Source organism: Periplaneta americana, chromosome 8 (assembly GCF_040183065.1).
Source record: "Periplaneta americana isolate PAMFEO1 chromosome 8, P.americana_PAMFEO1_priV1, whole genome shotgun sequence".
In the NCBI taxonomy this organism is placed as follows: Eukaryota; Metazoa; Arthropoda; class Insecta; order Blattodea; family Blattidae; genus Periplaneta; species Periplaneta americana.
In genome coordinates this window covers 11,684,282-11,703,089 of record NC_091124.1, presented here as the reverse complement: position 1 = coordinate 11,703,089, position 18,808 = coordinate 11,684,282, and the positions used below count along the sequence as shown (strand labels likewise).

General features: G+C 29.6%; 1 protein-coding gene across 1 annotated transcript in view; it reads right to left on the bottom strand.

The window, feature by feature from the left end:
* Nucleotides 1-18,607, bottom strand: part of nolo (no long nerve cord) — a 600,625-nt gene extending 582,018 nt beyond the window's left edge. The window contains exon 1 of the mRNA XM_069832206.1: nucleotides 18,593-18,607. Within this exon, the coding sequence (XP_069688307.1) occupies nucleotides 18,593-18,607 (15 nt within the window). The remainder of the gene's footprint in view (nucleotides 1-18,592) is intronic.
* Between the last annotated feature and the right edge of the window lie 201 nt (nucleotides 18,608-18,808).

The window sequence follows — 18,808 nt, the reverse complement described above, 5'->3', positions numbered from 1 at the left end:
TGTATAATTTATGTGTGCATTTTGTATAGGTTTTTGTGTGTTTAGTTTGTGTGTGAGTTAAGACTGTATACGTTTCAGTTTTTATAATTTTTGTGTGTCGTGTGTTTAGATTGTATAATTTATGTGTGCAATTTGTATAGGTTTTTGTGTGTTTAGTTTGTGTGTGAGTTAAGAATGTATATGTTTCAGTTTTTATAATTTTTGTGTGTCCTGTGTTTAGATTGTATAATTTATGTGTGCAATTTGTATAGGTTTTTGTGTGTTTAGTTTGTGTGTGAGTTAAGACTGTATATGTTTCAGTTTTTATAAATTTTGTGTGTCGTGTGTTTAGATTGTATAATTTATGTGTGCATTTTGTATAGGTTTTTGTGTGTTTAGTTTGTGTGTGAGTTAAGACTGTATATGTTTCAGTTTTTATAATTTTTGTGTGTCGTGTGTTTAGATTGTACAATTTATGTGTGCAATTTGTATAGGTTTTTGTGTGTTTAGTTTGTGTGTGAGTTAAGACTGTATATGTTTCAGTTTTTATAATTTTTGTGTGTCCTGTGTTTAGATTGTATAATTTATGTGTGCAATTTGCATAGGTTTTTGTGTGTTTAGTTTGTGTGTGAGTTAAGACTGTATATGTTTCAGTTTTTATAATTTTTGTGTGTCCTGTGTTTAGATTGTACAATTTATGTGTTAAATTTGTAGAGGTTTTTGTGTGTTTAATTTGTGTGTGAGTTAAGACTGTATATGTTTCAGTTTTTATAATTTTTGTGTGTCGTGTGTTTAGATTGTATAATTTATGTGTGCAATTTGTATAGGTTTTTGTGTGTTTAGTTTGTGTGTGAGTTAAGAATGTATATGTTTCAGTTTTTATAATTTTTGTGTGTCATGTGTTTAGATTGTATAATTTATGTGTGCATTTTGTATAGGTTTTTGTGTGCTTAGTTTGTGTGTGAGTTAAGACTGTATACGTTTCAGTTTTTATAATTTTTGTGTGTCCTGTGTTTAGATTGTATAATTTATGTGTGCAATTTGTATAGGTTTTTGTGTGTTTAGTTTGTGTGAGAGTTAAGACTGTATATGTTTCAGTTTTTATAATTTTTGTGTGTCGTGTGTTTAGATTGTATAATTTATGTGTGCAATTTGTATAGGTTTTTGTGTGTTTAGTTTGTGTGTGAGTTAAGACTCTATATGTTTCAGTTTTTATAATTTTTGTGTGTCCTGTGTTTAGATTGTATAATTTATGTGTGCAATTTGTATAGGTTTTTGTGTGTTTAGTTTGTGTGTGAGTTAAGACTGTATATGTTTCAGTTTTTATAATTTTTTTGTGTCGTGTGTTTAGATTGTACAATTTATGTGTGCAATTTGTATAGGTTTTTGTGTGTTTAGTTTGTGTGTGAGTTAAGACTGTATACGTTTCAGTTTTTATAATTTTTGTGTGTCGTGTGTTTAGATTGTACAATTTATATGTGCAATTTGTATAGGTTTTTGTGTGTTTAGTTTGTGTGTGAGTTAAGACTGTATACGTTTCAGTTTTTATAATTTTTGTGTGTCATGTGTTTAGATTGTATAATTTATGTGTGCATTTTGTGTAGGTTTTTGTGTGTTTAGTTTGTGTGTGAGTTAAGACTGTATACGTTTCAGTTTTTATAATTTTTGTGTGTCATGTGTTTAGATTGTATAATTTATGTGTGCAATTTGTATAGGTTTTTGTGTGTTTAGTTTGTGTGTGAGTTAAGACTGTATATGTTTCAGTTTTTATAATTTTTGTGTGTCGTGTGTTTAGATTGTATAATTTATGTGTGCATTTTGTATAGGTTTTTGTGTGTTTAGTTTGTGTGTGAGTTAAGAATGTATATGTTTCAGTTTTTATAATTTTTGTATGTCATGTGTTTAGATTGTATAATTTATGTGTGCAATTTGCATAGGTTTTTGTGTGTTTAGTTTGTGTGTGAGTTAAGACTGTATACGTTTCAGTTTTTATAATTTTTGTGTGTCATGTGTTTAGATTGTATAATTTATGTGTGCAATTTGTATAGGTTTTTGTGTGTTTAGTTTGTGTGTGAGTTAAGACTGTATATGTTTCAGTTTTTATAATTTTTGTGTGTCGTGTGTTTAGATTGTATAATTTATGTGTGCAATTTGTATAGGTTTTTGTGTGTTTAGTTTGTGTGTGAGTTAAGAATGTATATGTTTCAGTTTTTATAATTTTTGTGTGTCATGTGTTTAGATTGTATAATTTATGTGTGCAATTTGCATAGGTTTTTGTGTGTTTAGTTTGTGTGTGAGTTAAGATTGTATACGTTTCAGTTTTTATAATTTTTGTGTGTCATGTGTTTAGATTGTATAATTTATGTGTGCATTTTGTATAGGTTTTTGTGTGTTTAGTTTGTGTGTGAGTTAAGACTGTATATGTTTCAGTTTTTATAATTTTTGTGTGTCCTGTGTTTAGATTGTATAATTTATGTGTGCAATTTGTATAGGTTTTTGTGTGTTTAGTTTGTGTGTGAGTTAAGAATGTATATGTTTCAGTTTTTATAATTTTTGTGTGTCATGTGTTTAGATTGTATAATTTATGTGTGCAATTTGCATAGGTTTTTGTGTGTTTAGTTTGTGTGTGAGTTAAGATTGTATACGTTTCAGTTTTTATAATTTTTGTGTGTCATGTGTTTAGATTGTATAATTTATGTGTGCATTTTGTATAGGTTTTTGTGTGTTTAGTTTGTGTGTGAGTTAAGACTGTATATGTTTCAGTTTTTATAATTTTTGTGTGTCCTGTGTTTAGATTGTATAATTTATGTGTGCAATTTGTATAGGTTTTTGTGTGTTTAGTTTGTGTGTGAGTTAAGACTGTATATGTTTCAGTTTTTATAATTTTTGTGTGTCCTGTGTTTAGATTGTATAATTTATGTGTAAAATTTGTAGAGGTTTTTGTGTGTTTAATTTGTGTGTGAGTTAAGACTGTATATGTTTCAGTTTTTATAATTTTTGTGTGTCGTGTGTTTAGATTGTATAATTTATGTGTGCAATTTGTATAGGTTTTTGTGTGTTTAGTTTGTGTGTGAGTTAAGAATGTATATGTTTCAGTTTTTATACTTTTTGTGTGTCATGTGTTTAGATTGTATAATTTATGTGTGCATTTTGTATAGGTTTTTGTGTGTTTAGTTTGTGTGTGAGTTAAGACTGTATACGTTTCAGTTTTTATAATTTTTGTGTGTCCTGTGTTTAGATAGTATAATTTATGTGTGCAATTTGTATAGGTTTTTGTGTGTTTAGTTTGTGTGTGAGTTAAGACTGTATATGTTTCAGTTTTTATAATTTTTGTGTGTCGTGTGTTTAGATTGTATAATTTATGTGTGCAATTTGTGTAGGTTTTTGTGTGTTTAGTTTGTGTGTGAGTTAAGAATGTATATGTTTCAGTTTTTATAATTTTTGTGTGTCGTGTGTTTAGATTGTATAATTTATGTGTGCATTTTGTATAGGTTTTTGTGTGTTTAGTTTGTGTGTGAGTTAAGACTGTATATGTTTCAGTTTTTATAATTTTTGTGAGTCCTGTGTTTAGATTGTATAATTTATGTGTGCAATTTGCATAGGTTTTTGTGTGTTTAGTTTGTGTGTGAGTTAAGACTGTATATGTTTCAGTTTTTATAATTTTTGTGTGTCCTGTGTTTAGATTGTATAATTTATGTGTGCAATTTGCATAGGTTTTTGTGTGTTTAGTTTGTGTGTGAGTTAAGACTGTATATGTTTCAGTTTTTATAATTTTTGTGTGTCCTGTGTTTAGATTGTACAATTTATGTGTTAAATTTGTAGAGGTTTTTGTGTGTTTAATTTGTGTGTAAGTTAAGACTGTATATGTTTCAGTTTTTATAATTTTTGTGTGTCGTGTGTTTAGATTGTATAATTTATGTGTGCAATTTGTATAGGTTTTTGTGTGTTTAGTTTGTGTGTGAGTTAAGAATGTATATGTTTCAGTTTTTATAATTTTTGTGTGTCATGTGTTTAGATTGTATAATTTATGTGTGCATTTTGTATAGGTTTTTGTGTGTTTAGTTTGTGTGTGAGTTAAGACTGTATACGTTTCAGTTTTTATAATTTTTGTGTGTCGTGTGTTTAGATTGTATAATTTATGTGTGCAATTTGTATAGGTTTTTGTGTGTTTAGTTTGTGTGTGAGTTAAGAATGTATATGTTTCAGTTTTTATAATTTTTGTGTGTCCTGTGTTTAGATTGTATAATTTATGTGTGCAATTTGTATAGGTTTTTGTGTGTTTAGTTTGTGTGTGAGTTAAGACTGTATATGTTTCAGTTTTTATAAATTTTGTGTGTCGTGTGTTTAGATTGTATAATTTATGTGTGCATTTTGTATAGGTTTTTGTGTGTTTAGTTTGTGTGTGAGTTAAGACTGTATATGTTTCAGTTTTTATAATTTTTGTGTGTCGTGTGTTTAGATTGTACAATTTATGTGTGCAATTTGTATAGGTTTTTGTGTGTTTAGTTTGTGTGTGAGTTAAGACTGTATACGTTTCAGTTTTTATAATTTTTGTGTGTCATGTGTTTAGATTGTATAATTTATGTGTGCATTTTGTATAGGTTTTTGTGTGTTTAGTTTGTGTGTGAGTTAAGACTGTATATGTTTCAGTTTTTATAATTTTTGTGTGTCGTGTGTTTAGATTGTATAATTTATGTGTGCAATTTGTATAGGTTTTTGTGTGTTTAGTTTGTGTGTGAGTTAAGACTGTATACGTTTCAGTTTTTATAATTTTTGTGTGTCATGTGTTTAGATTGTATAATTTATGTGTGCATTTTGTATAGGTTTTTGTGTGTTTAGTTTGTGTGTGAGTTAAGACTCTATACGTTTCAGTTTTTATAATTTTTGTGTGTCATGTGTTTAGATTGTATAATTTATGTGTGCAATTTGTATAGGTTTTTGTGTGTTTAGTTTGTGTGTGAGTTAAGACTGTATATGTTTCAGTTTTTATAATTTTTGTGTGTCGTGTGTTTAGATTGTACAATTTATGTGTGCAATTTGTATAGGTTTTTGTGTGTTTAGTTTGTGTGTGAGTTAAGAATGTATATGTTTCAGTTTTTATAATTTTTGTGTGTCCTGTGTTTAGATTGTATAATTTATGTGTGCGATTTGTATAGGTTTTTGTGTGTTTAGTTTGTGTGTGAGTTAAGACTGTATATGTTTCAGTTTTTATAATTTTTGTGTGTCGTGTGTTTAGATTGTACAATTTATGTGTGCAATTTGTATAGGTTTTTGTGTGTTTAGTTTGTGTGTGATTTAAGACTGTATACGTTTCAGTTTTTATAATTTTTGTGTGTCGTGTGTTTAGAGTGTACAATTTATGTGTGCAATTTGTATAGGTTTTTGTGTGTTTAGTTTGTGTGTGAGTTAAGACTGTATACGTTTCAGTTTTTATAATTTTTGTGTGTCATGTGTTTAGATTGTATAATTTATGTGTGCATTTTGTATAGGTTTTTGTGTGTTTAGTTTGTGTGTGAGTTAAGACTGTATACGTTTCAGTTTTTATAATTTTTGTGTGTCATGTGTTTAGATTGTATAATTTATGTGTGCAATTTGTATAGGTTTTTGTGTGTTTAGTTTGTGTGTGAGTTAAGACTGTATATGTTTCAGTTTTTATAATTTTTGTGTGTCCTGTGTTTAGATTGTATAATTTATGTGTGCATTTTGTATAGGTTTCTGTGTGTTTAGTTTGTGTGTGAGTTAAGAATGTATAAGTTTCAGTTTTTATAATTTTTGTGTGTCATGTGTTTAGATTGTATAATTTATGTGTGCAATTTGCATAGGTTTTTGTGTGTTTAGTTTGTGTGTGAGTTAAGACTGTATACGTTTCAGTTTTTATAATTTTTGTGTGTCATGTGTTTAGATTGTATAATTTATGTGTGCAATTTGTATAGGTTTTTGTGTGTTTAGTTTGTGTGTGAGTTAAGACTGTATATGTTTCAGTTTTTATAATTTTTGTGTGTCCTGTGTTTAGATTGTATAATTTATGTGTGCAATTTGTATAGGTTTTTGTGTGTTTAGTTTGTGTGTGAGTTAAGACTGTATATGTTTCAGTTTTTATAATTTTTGTGTGTCCTGTGTTTAGATTGTATAATTTATGTGTAAAATTTGTAGAGGTTTTTGTGTGTTTAATTTGTGTGTGAGTTAAGACTGTATATGTTTCAGTTTTTATAATTTTTGTGTGTCGTGTGTTTAGATTGTATAATTTATGTGTGCAATTTGTATAGGTTTTTGTGTGTTTAGTTTGTGTGTGAGTTATGAATGTATATGTTTCAGTTTTTATACTTTTTGTGTGTCATGTGTTTAGATTGTATAATTTATGTGTGCATTTTGTATAGGTTTTTGTGTGTTTAGTTTGTGTGTGAGTTAAGACTGTATACGTTTCAGTTTTTATAATTTTTGTGTGTCCTGTGTTTAGATAGTATAATTTATGTGTGCAATTTGTATAGGTTTTTGTGTGTTTAGTTTGTGTGTGAGTTAAGACTGTATATGTTTCAGTTTTTATAATTTTTGTGTGTCGTGTGTTTAGATTGTATAATTTATGTGTGCAATTTGTATAGGTTTTTGTGTGTTTAGTTTGTGTGTGAGTTAAGAATGTATATGTTTCAGTTTTTATAATTTTTGTGTGTCGTGTGTTTAGATTGTATAATTTATGTGTGCATTTTGTATAGGTTTTTGTGTGTTTAGTTTGTGTGTGAGTTAAGACTGTATATGTTTCAGTTTTTATAATTTTTGTGAGTCCTGTGTTTAGATTGTATAATTTATGTGTGCAATTTGCATAGGTTTTTGTGTGTTTAGTTTGTGTGTGAGTTAAGACTGTATATGTTTCAGTTTTTATAATTTTTGTGTGTCCTGTGTTTAGATTGTATAATTTATGTGTGCAATTTGCATAGGTTTTTGTGTGTTTAGTTTGTGTGTGAGTTAAGACTGTATATGTTTCAGTTTTTATAATTTTTGTGTGTCCTGTGTTTAGATTGTACAATTTATGTGTTAAATTTGTAGAGGTTTTTGTGTGTTTAATTTGTGTGTAAGTTAAGACTGTATATGTTTCAGTTTTTATAATTTTTGTGTGTCGTGTGTTTAGATTGTATAATTTATGTGTGCAATTTGTATAGGTTTTTGTGTGTTTAGTTTGTGTGTGAGTTAAGAATGTATATGTTTCAGTTTTTATAATTTTTGTGTGTCATGTGTTTAGATTGTATAATTTATGTGTGCATTTTGTATAGGTTTTTGTGTGTTTAGTTTGTGTGTGAGTTAAGACTGTATACGTTTCAGTTTTTATAATTTTTGTGTGTCGTGTGTTTAGATTGTATAATTTATGTGTGCAATTTGTATAGGTTTTTGTGTGTTTAGTTTGTGTGTGAGTTAAGAATGTATATGTTTCAGTTTTTATAATTTTTGTGTGTCCTGTGTTTAGATTGTATAATTTATGTGTGCAATTTGTATAGGTTTTTGTGTGTTTAGTTTGTGTGTGAGTTAAGACTGTATATGTTTCAGTTTTTATAAATTTTGTGTGTCGTGTGTTTAGATTGTATAATTTATGTGTGCATTTTGTATAGGTTTTTGTGTGTTTAGTTTGTGTGTGAGTTAAGACTGTATATGTTTCAGTTTTTATAATTTTTGTGTGTCGTGTGTTTAGATTGTACAATTTATGTGTGCAATTTGTATAGGTTTTTGTGTGTTTAGTTTGTGTGTGAGTTAAGACTGTATACGTTTCAGTTTTTATAATTTTTGTGTGTCATGTGTTTAGATTGTATAATTTATGTGTGCATTTTGTATAGGTTTTTGTGTGTTTAGTTTGTGTGTGAGTTAAGACTGTATATGTTTCAGTTTTTATAATTTTTGTGTGTCGTGTGTTTAGATTGTATAATTTATGTGTGCAATTTGTATAGGTTTTTGTGTGTTTAGTTTGTGTGTGAGTTAAGACTGTATACGTTTCAGTTTTTATAATTTTTGTGTGTCATGTGTTTAGATTGTATAATTTATGTGTGCATTTTGTATAGGTTTTTGTGTGTTTAGTTTGTGTGTGAGTTAAGACTCTATACGTTTCAGTTTTTATAATTTTTGTGTGTCATGTGTTTAGATTGTATAATTTATGTGTGCAATTTGTATAGGTTTTTGTGTGTTTAGTTTGTGTGTGAGTTAAGACTGTATATGTTTCAGTTTTTATAATTTTTGTGTGTCGTGTGTTTAGATTGTACAATTTATGTGTGCAATTTGTATAGGTTTTTGTGTGTTTAGTTTGTGTGTGAGTTAAGAATGTATATGTTTCAGTTTTTATAATTTTTGTGTGTCCTGTGTTTAGATTGTATAATTTATGTGTGCGATTTGTATAGGTTTTTGTGTGTTTAGTTTGTGTGTGAGTTAAGACTGTATATGTTTCAGTTTTTATAATTTTTGTGTGTCGTGTGTTTAGATTGTACAATTTATGTGTGCAATTTGTATAGGTTTTTGTGTGTTTAGTTTGTGTGTGATTTAAGACTGTATACGTTTCAGTTTTTATAATTTTTGTGTGTCGTGTGTTTAGAGTGTACAATTTATGTGTGCAATTTGTATAGGTTTTTGTGTGTTTAGTTTGTGTGTGAGTTAAGACTGTATACGTTTCAGTTTTTATAATTTTTGTGTGTCATGTGTTTAGATTGTATAATTTATGTGTGCATTTTGTATAGGTTTTTGTGTGTTTAGTTTGTGTGTGAGTTAAGACTGTATACGTTTCAGTTTTTATAATTTTTGTGTGTCATGTGTTTAGATTGTATAATTTATGTGTGCAATTTGTATAGGTTTTTGTGTGTTTAGTTTGTGTGTGAGTTAAGACTGTATATGTTTCAGTTTTTATAATTTTTGTGTGTCCTGTGTTTAGATTGTATAATTTATGTGTGCATTTTGTATAGGTTTCTGTGTGTTTAGTTTGTGTGTGAGTTAAGAATGTATAAGTTTCAGTTTTTATAATTTTTGTGTGTCATGTGTTTAGATTGTATAATTTATGTGTGCAATTTGCATAGGTTTTTGTGTGTTTAGTTTGTGTGTGAGTTAAGACTGTATACGTTTCAGTTTTTATAATTTTTGTGTGTCATGTGTTTAGATTGTATAATTTATGTGTGCAATTTGTATAGGTTTTTGTGTGTTTAGTTTGTGTGTGAGTTAAGACTGTATATGTTTCAGTTTTTATAATTTTTGTGTGTCGTGTGTTTAGATTGTATAATTTATGTGTGCAATTTGTAGAGGTTTTTGTGTGTTTAGTTTGTGTGTGAGTTAAGAATGTATATGTTTCAGTTTTTATAATTTTTGTGTGTCATGTGTTTAGATTGTATAATTTATGTGTGCAATTTGCATAGGTTTTTGTGTGTTTAGTTTGTGTGTGAGTTAAGATTGTATACGTTTCAGTTTTTATAATTTTTGTGTGTCATGTGTTTAGATTGTATAATTTATGTGTGCATTTTGTATAGGTTTTTGTGTGTTTAGTTTGTGTGTGAGTTAAGACTGTATATGTTTCAGTTTTTATAATTTTTGTGTGTCCTGTGTTTAGATTGTATAATTTATGTGTGCAATTTGTATAGGTTTTTGTGTGTTTAGTTTGTGTGTGAGTTAAGAATGTATATGTTTCAGTTTTTATAATTTTTGTGTGTCATGTGTTTAGATTGTATAATTTATGTGTGCAATTTGCATAGGTTTTTGTGTGTTTAGTTTGTGTGTGAGTTAAGATTGTATACGTTTCAGTTTTTATAATTTTTGTGTGTCATGTGTTTAGATTGAATAATTTATGTGTGCATTTTGTATAGGTTTTTGTGTGTTTAGTTTGTGTGTGAGTTAAGACTGTATATGTTTCAGTTTTTATAATTTTTGTGTGTCCTGTGTTTAGATTGTATAATTTATGTGTGCAATTTGTATAGGTTTTTGTGTGTTTAGTTTGTGTGTGAGTTAAGACTGTATATGTTTCAGTTTTTATAATTTTTGTGTGTCCTGTGTTTAGATTGTACAATTTATGTGTTAAATTTGTAGAGGTTTTTGTGTGTTTAATTTGTGTGTGAGTTAAGACTGTATATGTTTCAGTTTTTATAATTTTTGTGTGTCGTGTGTTTAGATTGTATAATGTATGTGTGCAATTTGTATAGGTTTTTGTGTGTTTAGTTTGTGTGTGAGTTAAGACTGTATACGTTTCAGTTTTTATAATTTTTGTGTGTCCTGTGTTTAGATTGTATAATTTATGTGTGCAATTTGTATAGGTTTTTGTGTTTAGTTTGTGTGTGAGTTAAGACTGTATATGTTTCAGTTTTTATAATTTTTGTGTGTCGTGTGTTTAGATTGTATAATTTATGTGTGCAATTTGTATAGGTTTTTGTGTGTTTAGTTTGTGTGTGAGTTAAGAATGTATATGTTTCAGTTTTTATAATTTTTGTGTGTCGTGTGTTTAGATTGTATAATTTATGTGTGCAATTTGTATAGGTTTTTGTGTGTTTAGTTTGTGTGTGAGTTAAGACTGTATATGTTTCAGTTTTTATAATTTTTGTGTGTCCTGTGTCTAGATTGTATAATTTATGTGTGCAATTTGCATAGGTTTTTGTGTGTTTAGTTTGTGTGTGAGTTAAGACTGTATATGTTTCAGTTTTTATAATTTTTGTGTGTCCTGTGTTTAGATTGTATAATTTATGTGTGCAATTTGCATAGGTTTTTGTGTGTTTAGTTTGTGTGTGAGTTAAGACTGTATATGTTTCAGTTTTTATAATTTTTGTGTGTCCTGTGTTTAGATTGTACAATTTATGTGTTAAATTTGTAGAGGTTTTTGTGTGTTTAATTTGTGTGTGAGTTAAGACTGTATATGTTTCAGTTTTTATAATTTTTGTGTGTCGTGTGTTTAGATTGTATAATTTATGTGTGCAATTTGTATAGGTTTTTGTGTGTTTAGTTTGTGTGTGAGTTAAGAATGTATATGTTTCAGTTTTTATAATTTTTGTGTGTCATGTGTTTAGATTGTATAATTTATGTGTGCATTTTGTATAGGTTTTTGTGTGTTTAGTTTGTGTGTGAGTTAAGACTGTATACGTTTCAGTTTTTATAATTTTTGTGTGTCCTGTGTTTAGATTGTATAATTTATGTGTGCAATTTGTATAGGTTTTTGTGTGTTTAGTTTGTGTGTGAGTTAAGATTGTATATGTTTCAGTTTTTATAATTTTTGTGTGTCGTGTGTTTAGATTGTATAATTTATGTGTGCAATTTGTATAGGTTTTTGTGTGTTTAGTTTGTGTGTGAGTTAAGAATGTATATGTTTCAGTTTTTATAATTTTTGTGTGTCCTGTGTTTAGATTGTATAATTTATGTGTGCAATTTGTATAGGTTTTTGTGTGTTTAGTTTGTGTGTGAGTTAAGACTGTATATGTTTCAGTTTTTATAATTTTTGTGTGTCGTGTGTTTAGATTGTATAATTTATGTGTGCATTTTGTATAGGTTTTTGTGTGTTTAGTTTGTGTGTGAGTTAAGACTGTATATGTTTCAGTTTTTATAATTTTTGTGTGTCGTGTGTTTAGATTGTACAATTTATGTGTGCAATTTGTATAGGTTTTTGTGTGTTTAGTTTGTGTGTGAGTTAAGACTGTATACGTTTCAGTTTTTATAATTTTTGTGTGTCATGTGTTTAGATTGTATAATTTATGTGTGCAATTTGTATAGGTTTTTGTGTGTTTAGTTTGTGTGTGAGTTAAGACTGTATACGTTTCAGTTTTTATAATTTTTGTGTGTCATGTGTTTAGATTGTATAATTTATGTGTGCATTTTGTATAGGTTTTTGTGTGTTTAGTTTGTGTGTGAGTTAAGACTGTATACGTTTCAGTTTTTATAATTTTTGTGTGTCATGTGTTTAGATTGTATAATTTATGTGTGCAATTTGTATAGGTTTTTGTGTGTTTAGTTTGTGTGTGAGTTAAGACTGTATATGTTTCAGTTTTTATAATTTTTGTGTGTCGTGTGTTTGGATTGTATAATTTATGTGTGCAATTTGTATAGGTTTTTGTGTGTTTAGTTTGTGTGTGAGTTAAGAATGTATATGTTTCAGTTTTTATAATTTTTGTGTGTCATGTGTTTAGATTGTATAATTTATGTGTGCAATTTGCATAGGTTTTTGTGTGTTTAGTTTGTGTGTGAGTTAAGATTGTATACGTTTCAGTTTTTATAATTTTTGTGTGTCATGTGTTTAGATTGTATAATTTATGTGTGCATTTTGTATAGGTTTTTGTGTGTTTAGTTTGTGTGTGAGTTAAGACTGTATATGTTTCAGTTTTTATAATTTTTGTGTGTCCTGTGTTTAGATTGTATAATTTATGTGTGCAATTTGTATAGGTTTTTGTGTGTTTAGTTTGTGTGTGAGTTAAGAATGTATATGTTTCAGTTTTTATAATTTTTGTGTGTCATGTGTTTAGATTGTATAATTTATGTGTGCAATTTGCATAGGTTTTTGTGTGTTTAGTTTGTGTGTGAGTTAAGATTGTATACGTTTCAGTTTTTATAATTTTTGTGTGTCATGTGTTTAGATTGTATAATTTATGTGTGCAATTTGTATAGGTTTTTGTGTGTTTAGTTTGTGTGTGAGTTAAGACTGTATACGTTTCAGTTTTTATAATTTTTGTGTGTCCTGTGTTTAGATTGTATAATTTATGTGTGCAATTTGTATAGGTTTTTGTGTGTTTAGTTTGTGTGTGAGTTAAGACTGTATATGTTTCAGTTTTTATAATTTTTGTGTGTCCTGTGTTTAGATTGTACAATTTATGTGTTAAATTTGTAGAGGTTTTTGTGTGTTTAATTTGTGTGTGAGTTAAGACTGTATATGTTTCAGTTTTTATAATTTTTGTGTGTCGTGTGTTTAGATTGTATAATTTATGTGTGCAATTTGTATAGGTTTTTGTGTGTTTAGTTTGTGTGTGAGTTAAGACTGTATATGTTTCAGTTTTTATAATTTTTGTGTGTCCTGTGTTTAGATTGTATAATTTATGTGTGCAATTTGTATAGGTTTTTGTGTGTTTAGTTTGTGTGTGAGTTAAGACTGTATATGTTTCAGTTTTTATAATTTTTGTGTGTCGTGTTTAGATTGTATAATTTATGTGTTAAATTTGTAGAGGTTTTTGTGTGTTTAATTTGTGTGTGAGTTAAGACTCTATATGTTTCAGTTTTTATAATTTTTGTGTGTCATGTGTTTATATTGTATAATTTATGTGTCAAATTTATAGAAGTTTTTGTGTGTTTAGTTTGTGTGTGAGTTAAGACTGTATATGTGTTCAGTTTTTATAATTTTTTGTGTGTTTAGTGTGGATAGTTGTGTGTCCAGATTATAATTTATGTGTTTAGTTGGCATAGTTTTTTGTGGATGTTTAGTTTACATAATTTATGCGTTTAGTCTGTATAGTTTTTCATGTTTAGTTGGTATAGTTTGTTTATGTGTTTAGTTTGTAAGTATAGTGTAAGTTCTCTTGGACTGGCTCCCCAAGTGTAGTAGACATTCACTTCACCCTACACTCTTGTAGGAGGCCGTTGCCCTTATGGGATTTCAGGTTTTTCGTATTTCGTATATTTGTCTTTGTCACACATCGTACATACATTCTTATAAAATGGGTTGAGATATAACAATAAGGATTATAATGGAGCACTTTTAAAAACACGCACACAGATATCTTTTGTTTCCGAGAAAAAGCCACAAGAAGAAAAAAGTAAAAAAAAAAAAAGAAGAAGATAATGTTATTTTCGACAAGCGCACACAGTAAAATGAGGTTTTATTTCGCAAACTGGCCGATATACGAGAAATTGGCTTAATCAAGAACAAATCATTTTATAGAGTGTTCTTTGAACCTGAGTGTAGTGGGTATTACAACTCCTCATTACGCAACAATATAAGGCACTCGAGGCAACTAATGATGTACTTTTCAATGCTGAGCCGCTGAAAACAACGATTAAAATCCAGAGACTAACAGCAGACCGCCAACACAGAAATCCTTCAAAACGCGCTGCTCCAATAAAGCTATGAATAGGCCAACAACTATATTTTCATTGGTTGTGATTTTTATGAGCGAACAATTATTCGGCATGTTCAATCGAATTCGTGACAAAACATCGAATATAATTAAGGTTATGGAAATAAAAGTGATTAAAGCTGTGAATGAAAAATTATTACTCAAATAGTGGCGTTACAGGGGCAAAAAATTGAATGGAAGCATAAAAATGGGAATATTGAGTTTAACTGCACCGAGTTTGAAGTTATTGTATTAATGCAGCCAGCAGCGCCACTACGGGTTTTAAAATATGAGAACACAGTCCGTACGCTATTATCACCATCATTACAGTCACAATCGACATTGTTAACATCATAATTATAACCGTTGTAATCAGTAAGGTTTATCATTGTCATCACACAAAGCATCAACAACGCAATTATCGCTATCACCATCTTTATCTTCCTGTTATCATCATTATCAGGAGTAAATGTTAACGGTATCAATCTCACCAATATCCGTTAACGATACTATATCATCAGCCTTATTGAAATCATTGCAGCTATCATGATCATCATTCTTGTCATGATCATCACCGTTACAGTAAAAGTAATTGACATCTTCTTCATTGTTACAAACGTTACCTTCAACATCATTATAATCATAAGTATTAGTCATACTCGCACCACCATAACCATAATGTTTATCATAATTAATATAATCATCATCATTTTCACCAATTTGTCGTCGCTGTTATAGATTTCACAACTTTAATCGTCGTCACGTCATCATTGTTGCCGTTATCATTTACATTACCTTTGTTATCATCGTCACTGGCATTGTTTTTCATCAATGTCACTGTCATCAGCATACTTATTGTCTTTAATTTAATGTTATTTTCGATATCGTTGTCATAATTATTGCTGTCATCAATACCTTTATCGCCATAATTTCATTGTTGTCGTAGTCATTATCGTCATTATAATATCATCATGTATGATGAATTAACGGAGGGATGGGGGTGATTTCCCCCCTGTTGGAAAGTTATACCCCTCTCATAAATTCATATTAACATCCCTGCCAGAGATAACTTCTATCCCCCTCACAAAATATAATTATTTTAATACGAGTGTATGTACTTTATAAAGTATAAAGTATACAAAGAAAATAATATTGATGTATTGTCATCACCGGCAAGCTGACAACAATCAATATCTTCAGCCTGCTCATGGATATTATCATGATCAAGATGCAAGACAAGCAACTCAGTGTGACCAAGCATTCAGCCGTATTGAATGATAATAATAATTTTATGTATGGTATTTTCTATCTAGGATTCTAGCCCCACTCATCAGAAATCTTAATTCGCGCTCTGATTGTAGTCACAATCGTAGCAGTCGTTGAAGTATTCATCGTCATCATTATCGCAGTAATCATCGTTGTCGCTATTATAATCATCGTCAAAATCGTAGTCATTATTATTGTCGTCATAGTAGCAGTCATTGTTATTATCGTGGTTATGGTAGTCACCGTCATTGCCATTATATGAAGTTACCATAATCGATACTGTAGTCAGCATAACTTTCTCTATATAGTAGACGTCATCATTATCGTTATCGTAGATACAATCCTTGTCGTTATGGTACCAATCTTAGTCGTTATTGTAGTCAAGATGATAATGATGATGATGATGATGATGATGATGATGACGATCTTTCGTCCGATATCTGTGGAAATACAGTCTGATCCGTTTGGGTATGGATAATATTAATTTATTATTATAAAGCTATTATGATAGTAGGAAAAATTTCTTGCTGGTTATATTAAAATTAAAATGTGGGAGTTTCCATATATGGCAATCAACAATGCATAATCTGAAAGAACAAATGAAAATCGTAGATGATTAAAATGGTTACTACAAATCAACAGCGGGCACAATGTGTTTTTTGGTATGCTAAATTTGAGAGTATTAAAAGAGTTCAAAGGGAATTTCGACGTGAGTAGGTCTGTGGTGTGCCTAATGTATCTAAATACGATTCCCATAATATTGTGATATCGAACATTTGTAGAAAGAGGTTCTGTGTTAAAAACATGCAGGAGGTCGCAGGCGAAACCCATTAAGAGAAGCAGCTACCTCTTGGTTTAGCCCCCAAACTCCCCAGACCTAATCCTTCCCGATTTCTTCGTGTAGGGTTTTGTTAAAAACATTGTCTATTCACAGAAACCCAGGAACATTGATGATCTGAGAGTAAAAATTACTCAAGCTTTTCAACAAATCACCCGTCTTATGTTACAATGGACATGGGCTGAATTGCATCACCGTTATGAGTTGTGCAGGGTGCGCAATGGGGGGTCATGTTGAGCTCTAAGGAATCTCCCATCTTTCAGTGTTGTATGCACAAAGTTTCAAAAAATAATGTTCAGTAGTAAATGTTTTACGGTATTTTTATTTTCTCTATACTCAAACGGATCACCCTGTATAATCCACAGTTTTAAAGATAGAGAGATTGATTTTGAGTAAAAAAACGTTATTTTTTACAGGAAATTGGTCCCTGTATAAACATCGGAGGTTTTGACATAGGTATAAGGACAAAAGTGAAACATCTCTTTCGTAGGAGTGTCAAACTTTTGGTAGAAGTTGTAGAAAACATTTTGGGGGTCCTACAAAATGAAATATCGTCGGTTTCTTGGTAAAAGTGATTAAGTCACAATTCAAGGCTTCCAAGCATTATGAAAATTTAAGACATAATTTTATATTAAAAACTAATAATATTGCACATTTACCTTCAAAATAACTTATTACTAACATCTAAAGAAGTGCAGTTATTTTTGGATGGATCATTAAACCTTTAAATGCCTTTTCCCAACAATTTTGAATTTTGGACTTGGTCACTTTTACCAAGAAACCGACGATATGACCTTCAAGGAGTCCGTGACAATTGGAGTAAAGTTTTGCATGATCAGTTAGTACAGTTATGTGAAGCGAGAATGTACAATTTGTCCGAACCATGATATGGACGATGATGATTATTACAAGTTTCTGCGTAAAGAAATGTTCGCTATATTTTAAATATATGAATGGTTAATTATAATTTTTTTATTTGGTAATAACTTGTTTGATATTCAAACATGCGTTTCACTTTGTAATTGAAGCGAAATTGTAAAACTTCTGAATAAATATTTAATTATTTTTAAATTAGGAAGAATCGCGCAAATATACATCACGAACGTTAATTAAAAACTCCCACATTCCAGCCAGTCTCGCAACGAAAAAAAAAAAAAATAGAGCATTCGGCATAGGCATCACGGTCTCATTCTTAACGGCTAAAAGAGCACGTAGGCTATCACTTCTTGTGGAGCTGGTGATGTGATGAGCAACACGGCACATTCAATTTATTGTATTCACCTTTTTCTGTTTTCTTCTGCCTATATTTTTATCGAACTCTATTTTCTTCCTTCTCTCATCTCCCTATTTCTTCCTTTAGCATATTTTATAATAATTAAATTCTTCCAACTTGATTTCTCCTTCCTGTTATTTACTTTTTCCTCCTCATCTCACCGTTCCTTCCATTACTTTTTCTTCCTTGTTTTTGTTCCTTATGTCTTCATTCGAACTTTCCTCTTTATTTTTTCCTCCTGGTATTTAGTTCTTCCTACTCAGGATCATTTCTCCCTCCATTCCAATATTTATTTTTCGTTATTTATTTATACATCCGCCTGTCATAACAGATGAGCATATAAGTCCGGAAAAAAATTTTAAAAATGAATAGGGACCAATGGCGGGCTTATGTGAGGGCGGCAATGAACCTCCGGGTTTCTTAAAAGCAAGTAAGTAAGGGTGCTATTCATAGACATTTCGCAGCACGCGCTACGAGCGTACTAAGCTAGCCCCGGCTATCCACTGGTTACTAGTACAGAATTCAAATCATATCCTATCGCTAACACTGGTTTATGAATATGAAAAACGCTGATCATCCACCGGAAGCCAGCGCTAAAAATGTCTATAAATACGGCCCTAAGTAAGTAAGTATATGGAATAGAGTGAAAAATCAATACAGTAGATAGCAATCATAGTACAATATGAAATTTAGAAAGTTAAAAAATTAAACATTACATAAATGATTATGTAAAATGCCTATGGATTTCATTAAGATATTTAAACAAATGTTTTTAATATCTTGGGATATCATATCATATTGTTTTCAAATATCAGTAGTATATTAATTATTTTTCATATCTTTATTCCCCCAACTTTATTTCTTCTTCCTTCTCAGCTTCATTTCTCTCTTCCTTCCATTACTATTTCTTTTTCGTTTTAGTTCTAACTCATGTTATCTATTTCTTCTTTCATAATTATTTATTCCTCCTGGTATTTAATTCTTCCTGCTCAGTTTTATTTCTCGATTATTTCCATTATTTCTCTGTTTCTTTTTTTGCTTCAGTTCTTAATCATGTCTTTATTTATATTTCTATCTAGTTCTCCCTCCATCACTATTTCTTCTTCTTCTTCGCCCTTCTTCTCTTTATTTCCTCTCCTCAGCACTATTTTCCCCTTCCCTTCATTATTTTTTATTTCAAATTTTAGTTCTTCCTCATGTCCTCACCTTTGTTTCCTCCATCCTCATCTTATTTTTTCTTTCTTAGTTTAGTTCTTATTCATACCTTTCGTCTGTTTTTTTCTTCCTGGTATTTAATTCTTTTTCGTTGTCTTTATTTCTTGTCTAAGTTATCCTTTTCCTCTCTAACTTTTCACAATCTTATTTCCACCTTTCTTTATTTATCCCTTTTCCTTCATTTATTATATCTTCTCTAACTTCCAT